Source organism: Coregonus clupeaformis, chromosome 35, assembly GCF_020615455.1.
Source record: "Coregonus clupeaformis isolate EN_2021a chromosome 35, ASM2061545v1, whole genome shotgun sequence".
NCBI classification, from domain to species: domain Eukaryota; kingdom Metazoa; phylum Chordata; class Actinopteri; order Salmoniformes; family Salmonidae; genus Coregonus; species Coregonus clupeaformis.
Genome location: NC_059226.1, coordinates 42089596 through 42097095, shown reverse-complemented (window position 1 = coordinate 42097095; position 7500 = coordinate 42089596). Strand labels below are relative to the sequence as shown.

Sequence of the window (7500 nt, the reverse complement as noted above, 5' to 3'; positions counted from 1 at the left end):
CCCATCATGCAACAGTGTTGAAATGTTGTCAAATCGACCAACGCTTGATTGGCATAAACACACATATTAGTTGAAGGTAGCTAGCTGCTGTAGGGACTTATATTTACAGAAATATTAATCTATGTGCCTTGTCCCCTTCAAAATAAACCTATTCAAAGTAAGGTAACGTTGGTTATCTAATGAATAAGCTACATTGGACCAATAGAGTGTGTGTGGCCAGTACACTCTTGTCTGTTCTAAGAGATGACAGACTTGACACTATTGTGTCCTGGGTGGCAGTTAAACTCTCCTCTCCTCCTGTCACTCAGACGTAACCGCAGCAGCCGTAACCGTGGTGAAGGGTTATTAGCTGTCAAGCAGAGTTAGCAGTTAGTGAAGCGAGCTGGGGGTCTCAGCACCCTCAGAGCTATTACTGTTCACATACACAGACAGACACACATACGCACACACGCACGCATGCTCATAAACACACACACACACACAAACCCTACACACCGCACTCACACATCTACACACACTCACCGACAGCTTCCGACAGCCCGTAGACTCTCTGTCCATAGGCATCTGTTTTATCCCAAATGTAGGTGTAGGCCAGGTTGGGCGAGGCGTGGAACCACTTCTGGAAGAGATGTCCCTCCACAGCCACCATCAGATGGACCTTGAGCAGGCCCAGAGACACCATGGCTGGGGTCATGGTCACCTTCAGCAGGCTGCGGTAGCCAGACGTCCTGGAGCTCAGGTAGCACAGCTTCAGACTGGTCCCTGGAACATCTATCATCTCGTGGAGCACCTGGAGAGAGAGAGAGAGAGAAGGTGAGAGGGCTGAAAGGAGTGGAGAGGAGAGGAAATATCTTCAGACTGGTGCCTGGAACATCTATCATCTCATGGAGCACCTGCAGAGAGAGAGAGAGAGAAAGAGAGAAAGAGAGAGAGAGACAGAGAGAGCGAGCGAGAGAGAGAAATAGAAAGAGAGATGGAGGAGAGAGATGGAGAGAGATGAAGGAGAGATGGAGGAGAGAGATGGAGGAGAGAGATGGAGGAGAGAGATGGAGGAGAGAGATTAAGGAGTGAGATGGAGGAGAAAGATGAAGGAGAGATGGAGGAGAGAGATGGAGGAGGGAGATGAAAGAGAGAGAAGGAGGAGAGAGATTGAGGAGAGAGATGAAGGATAGAGATGGAGAGATGGAGGAGAAAGATGGAGGAGAGAGATGAGGAGAGATGAAGGAGAGAGATGGAACAGAGAGTTGGAGGAGAGAGATGGAGAAGAGATGGAGGAGAGAGATGGAGGAGAGATGGAGGAGAGGGATGGAGAGATGGAGGAGAGAGATGGAGGAGAGAGATGGAGGTGAGAGATGGAGGAGAGATAGAGGAGAGAGATTGAGGACAGAGATGAAGGATATAGATGGAGTAGAGATGGAGGAGAGAGATGGAGGAGAGAGATGAAGGATAGAGATGGAGGAGAGATGGAGGAGAGAGATGGAGGAGAGATGGAGGAGAGAGATGGAGGAGAGAGATGAGAGCTGGAGGAGAGAGATGGAGAAGAGATGGAGGAGAGAGATAAGGAGAGATGGAGGAGAGAGATGGAGGAGAGATGGAGGAGAGATGGAGGAGAGAGGTGGAGGAGCGAGATGGAGGAGAGAGATTGAGGAGAGAGATGAAGGATAGAGATGGAGTAGAGATGGTGGAGAGAGCTGACGGATAGAGATGGAGGAGAGAGATGGAGGAGAGAGATGGAGGAGAGAGATGGAGGAGAGAGATGAAGGAGAGAGATGGAGAGAGAGATGGAGAAAGATGGAGGAGAGAGATAGAGGAGAGAGATGGAGGAGAGACGGAGGAGAGAGATGGAGGAGAGAGCTGGAGGAGAGACCTAGATGAGAGAGATGGAGGAGAGAGTAGGAGGAGTGAGATGGAGGAGAGAGATTGAGGAGAGAGATGAAGGATAGAGATGGAGGAGAGAGATGGAGGAGAGATGGAGATGAGAGAGATGGAGGAGAGAGATGAAGGATAGAGATGGAGGAGAGATGGAGGAGAGAGATGGAGGAGAGATGGAGATGAGAGAGATGGAGGAGAGAGATGGAGGAGAGAGCTGGAGAAGAGATGGAGGTGAGAGATGAGGAGAGATGGAGGAGAGAGATGAAGGAAGAGAGATGGAGGAAAGATGGAGGAGAGAGATGGAGGAGAGATGGAGGAGAGAGATGAAGGAGTGAGATGGAGGAGAAAGATGGAGGAGAGAGATGGAGGAGGGAGATGAAAGAGAGAGATGGAGGAGAAATGGAGGAGAGAGATGGAGGAGAGAGATGGAGGAGAGAGCTGGAGGAGAAAGCTGGGGGAGAGAGATGGATGAGAGAGAGGGAAGAGAGAGATTGAGGAGAGAGATGAAGGACAGAGATGGAGGAGAGATGGAGGAGAAAGATGGAGGAGAGATGGAGGAGAAAGATGGAGGAGAGAGATGAGGAGAGATGGAGGAGAGAGATAGAGGAGATATGGAGGAGAGAGATGGAGGAGAGAGCTGGAGGAGAGATGGAGGAGAGAGATGGAGGAGAGAGACGGAGAAGAGATGGAAGAGAGAGATGGAGCTGAGAGATGGAGGAGAGAGATGGAGGAGAGAGATGGAGGAGAGATATGGAGGTGAGAGATGGAGGAGAGATAGAGGAGAGAGATGAAGGATATAGATGGAGGAGAGATGGAGGAGAGAGATGGAGGGGAGAGATGGAGGAGAGAGATGAGGAGAGAGATGGAGGAGAGAGATGGAGAGAGCTGGAGGAGAGAGATGGAGAAGAGTTGGAGGAGAGAGATAAGGAGAGATGGAGGAGAGATGGAGGAGAGATGGAGGAGAGAGGTGGAGGAGCGAGATGGAGGAGAGAGATTGAGGAGAGAGATGAAGGATAGAGATGGAGTAGAGATGGAGGAGTGAGATGGAGGAGAGAGATGAAGGATATATAGATGGAGGAGAGAGATGGAGGAGAGAGATGAGAGAGCTGGAGGAGAGAGGTAAGGAGATATGGAGGAGAGAGATGGAGGAGAGAGATGGAGGAGAGATGGAGGAGAGATGGAGGAGAGATGGATGAGAGATGTGGAGGAGCGAGATGGAGGAGAGAGATTGAGGAGAGAGATGAAGGATAGAGATGGAGTAGAGATGGAGGAGAGAGATGGAGGAGAGAGATGGAGGAGAGACGGAGGAGAGAGATGGAGGAGAGACCTAGATGAGAGAGATGGAGGAGAGAGTAGGAGGAGTGAGATGGAGGAGAGAGATTGAGGAGAGAGATGAAGGATAGAGATGGAGGAGAGAGATGGAGGAGAGATGGAGATTAGAGAGATGGAGGAGAGAGATGAAGGATAGAGATGGAGGAGAGATGGAGGAGAGAGATGGAGGAGAGATGGAGATGAGAGAGATGGAGGAGAGAGATGGAGAGAGCTGGAGAAGAGATGGAGTGAGAGTGAGGAGAGATGGAGGAGAGAGATGAAGGAAGAGAGATGGAGGAAAGATGGAGGAGAGAGATGGAGGAGAGATGGAGGAGAGAGATAAAGGATGAGATGAGAGAAAGAGTGGGGAGAGAGATGGAGGAGGGAGATGAAAGAGAGAGATGGAGGAGAAATGGAGGAGAGAGATGGAGGAGAGAGATGGAGGAGAGAGCTGGAGGAGAAAGCTGGGGGAGAGAGATGGATGAGAGAGAGGAAGAGAGAGATTGAGAGAGATAAGAAGGACAGAGATGGAGGAGAGATGGAGAGAGAAAGATGGAGGGAGAGATGGAGGAGAAAGATGAGGAGAGAGATGAGGAGAGATGGAGGAGAGAGATAGAGGAGATATGGAGGAGAGAGATGGAGGAGAGAGCTGGAGGAGAGATGGAGGAGAGAGATGGAGAGAGAGAACGGAGAAGAGATGAAGAGAGAGATGGAGCTGAGAGATGGAGGAGAGAGATGGAGGAGAGAGATGGAGGAGAGATATGGAGGTGAGAGATGGAGGAGAGATAGAGGAGAGAGATGAAGGATATAGATGAGGAGAGATGGAGGAGAGAGATGGAGGGAGAGATAGAGGAGAGAGATGAGGAGAGAGATGGAGGAGAGAGATGGAGAGAGCTGGAGGAGAGAGAATGGAGAAGAGTGGAGGAGAGAGATAAGGAGAGATGGAGGAGAGATGGAGGAGAGATGGAGAGAGAGGGAGGAGCGAGTGAGAGAGAGATTGAGAAGAGAGATGAAGGATGAGATGGAGTAGAGATGGAGTGAGAGATGGAGGAGAGATGAAGAGATATAGATGGAGGAGAGAGATGGAGGAGAGATAGAGAGAGCTGGAGGAGAGAGGTAAGGAGATATGGAGGAGAGAGATGGAGGAGAGAGATGGAGGAGAGATGGAGGAGAGATGGATGAGAGATGTGGAGGAGCGAGATGGAGGAGAGAGATTGAGGAGAGAGATGAAGGATAGAGATGGAGTAGAGATGGAGGAGAGAGATGGAGGAGAGAGATGAAGGATGGGGATGGAGAAGAGAGATGGAGGAGAGAAATGGAGGAGAGAGATGGAGGAGAGATGGAGGAGAGAGATGGAGGAGAGAGATGGAGGAGAGAGATGGAGGAGAGAGATGGAGGAGAGACAGAGGAGAGAGATGGAGGAGAGAGCTGGAGGAGAGAGCTAGATGAGAGAGATGGAGGAGAGAGGTGGAGGAGTGAGATGGAGGAGAGAAATGGAGGAGAGAGATGGAGGAGAGAGATGAAGGATAGAGATGGAGAAGAGATGGAGGAGAGAGATGGAGGAGAGAGATGGAGGAGAGGGATGGAGAGATGGAGGAGAGAGATGGAGGAGAGAGATGGAGGTTAGAGATGGAGGAGAGATAGCGGAGAGAGATTGAGGACAGAGATGAAGGATATAGATGGAGTAGAGATGGAGGAGAGAGATGGAGGAGAGAGATGAAGGATAGAGATGGAGGAGAGATGGAGGAGAGAGATGGAGGAGAGATGGAGGAGAGAGATGGAGGAGAGATGGAGATGAGAGAGATGAAGGTGAGAGATGGAGGAGAGATTGAGGAGAGAGATTGAGGAGTGAGATGAAGGATATAGATGGAGTAGAGATGGAGGAGAGAGATGGAGGAGAGAGATGAAGGATAGATATGGAGGAGAGATGGAGGAGAGAGATGGAGGAGAGATGGAGGAGAGAGATGGAGGAGAGAGATGAGAGAGCTGGAGGAGAGAGATGGAGAAGAGATGGAGGAGAGAGATAAGGAGAGATTGGAGAGACAGATATAGAGGAAGATGGAGAGGAGAAAGAGAGGGGGAAGTGGTACAGAGGATGAGAGAGATTGAGGAAAGAGATGAAAAGGATAGAGATGGAGTAGAGATGTGGAGAGAGCTGACGGATAGAGATGGGGAGGAGAAGATGGAGGAGAGAGATGAAGGAGAGAGATGAAGGAGAGAGATGGAGGAGAGAGATGGAGGAAAGATGGAGGAGAGAGATAGAGGAGAGAGATGGAGGAGAGACGGAGGAGAGAGATGGAGGAGAGAGCTGGAGGAGAGACCTAGATGAGAGAGATGGAGGAGAGAGTAGGAGGAGTGAGATGGAGGAGAGAGATTGAGGAGAGAGATGAAGGATAGAGATGGAGGAGAGAGATGGAGGAGAGATGGAGATGAGAGAGATGGAGGAGAGAGATGAAGGATAGAGATGGAGGAGAGAGATGGAGGAGAGATGGAGATGAGAGAGATGGAGGAGAGAGATGAGGAGAGAGCTGGAGAAAGTGGAGATGAGAGGATGAGAGAGATGGAGGAGAGAGATTAAGGAAGAGAGATGGAGGAAAGATGGAGGAGAGAGATGGAGGAGAGATGGAGGAGAGAGATGAAGGAGTGAGATGGAGGAGAAAGATGGAGGAGAGATGGAGGAGAGAGATGGAGGAGAGAGATGGAGGAGGGAGATGAAAGAGAGAGATGGAGGAGAAATGGAGGAGAGAGATGGAGGGGAGAGATAGAGGAGAGAGATGAGGAGAGAGATGGAGGAGAGCGATGGAGAGAGCTGGAGGAGAGAGATGGAGAAGAGTTGGAGGAGAGAGATAAGGAGAGATGGAGGAGAGATGGAGGAGAGATGGAGGAGAGAGGTGGAGGCAGCGAGATGGAGGAGAGAGATTGAGGAGAGAGATGAAGGATAGAGATGGAGTAGAGATGGAGGAGTGAGATGGAGGAGAGAGATGAAGGATATATAGATGGAGGAGAGAGATGGAGGAGAGAGAGAGAGAGCTGGAGGAGAGAGGTAAGAGATATAGATAAGAGAAGATGAGAGAGAGATGGAGGAGAGAGATGGAGGAGAGATGGAGGAGAGATATGGAGGAGCGATGAGAGATGGGAGAGAGATAAGGAGAGATAGAGATGGAGAGAGATGGAGGAGAGAGATTTGAGGATGGAGATGAAGGAGAGAGAGTGGAGTAGAGATGGAGAGAGATGGAGAGAGATGAGGATGGAGATGGAGGAGAGAGAGGGAAATGAGAGAGAGAGACGGATGAGAGACAGAGGAGGAGAGATGGATATAAATGGAGAGAGCGAGGATAGATGAGAGAGTGAGGAGAGTGGATTGGGAGGAGAGAGAGATGAGATTGAGGAATTGAGAGAAGAAGGATAGAAGATGAAGAGGCAGATTAAGAGAGAATGGAGTGAGAGAGATGAGATGGAGGAGAGAGATGGAGGAGAGATGAGAATCGGAGGTTAGAGATGGAGGTTAGAGATGGAGCTGAGAGAGATTGGAGGACAGAGATGAAGGATATAGATGATGAAGAGATGGAGGAGAGAGATGGATAGAGAGATAAAGGATATAGCTGATGAGATGGAGGAGAGAGATGGAGGAGAGATGAGATGAGAGAGATTGAAGGTGAGAGATGATGAGACAGAGAGAGACGGAGGGAGTGAGACTAAGGATATAGATGGAGCAGAGATGGAGGAGAGAGATGGATAGATAGAGAGACAAGGATAGATATGGAGTAGAGATGGTGGAGAGAGCCTGACTTGATAGAGATGGAGGAGAGAGATGGAGGAGAGAGAGATGGAGGAGAGAGGATGAAGGAGAGAGATGGAGGAGAGAGATGGAGTGGCAGACAGGAGAGAGATAGAGGAGAGAGATGGAGGAGAGACTTGGAGGAGAGATGAGAGAGACAGAGGAGACCCAGATGAGAGAGAGATGGAGAGAGAGAGGAGGAGTGAGATGGATGGGAGAGAGATTTGAGGAGAGAGATGAAGGATAGAGATGGGAGAGGAGAGAGATGGAGGATAGGATGGAGATGAGGAGAGATGGAGGGAGAGATGAAGGATAGAGATGGAGGAGAGATGGAGGAGAGGGAGATGGAGGGAGAGATGGAGGTGAGAGATGGAGGAGAGAGATGGGAGGAGAGAGCTTGAGAAGAGGACGGAGGTGAGAGATGATGAGAGATGAGGATAACATGAAGAGATTGAGGAAAGATGGAGGAGAGAGATGGAGGAGAGTGGAGGAGGAGAGATGAGGATGGAGAGATGGAGGAGAAAGATGGAGGAGAGATG

At 50.1% G+C, this 7500-nt stretch overlaps 1 protein-coding gene across 1 annotated transcript in view; it reads right to left on the bottom strand.

Annotated features, from left to right (window-relative positions):
• LOC121538006 (teneurin-2-like) overlaps positions 1–881 on the bottom strand; it is a 29531-nt gene extending 28650 nt beyond the window's left edge. Inside the window, exon 1 of the mRNA XM_045211124.1 lies at positions 523–881. Coding sequence (XP_045067059.1) covers positions 523–778 — 256 coding nt within the window. The 5' untranslated portion in view covers positions 779–881. The remainder of the gene's footprint in view (positions 1–522) is intronic.
• Between the last annotated feature and the right edge of the window lie 6619 nt (positions 882–7500).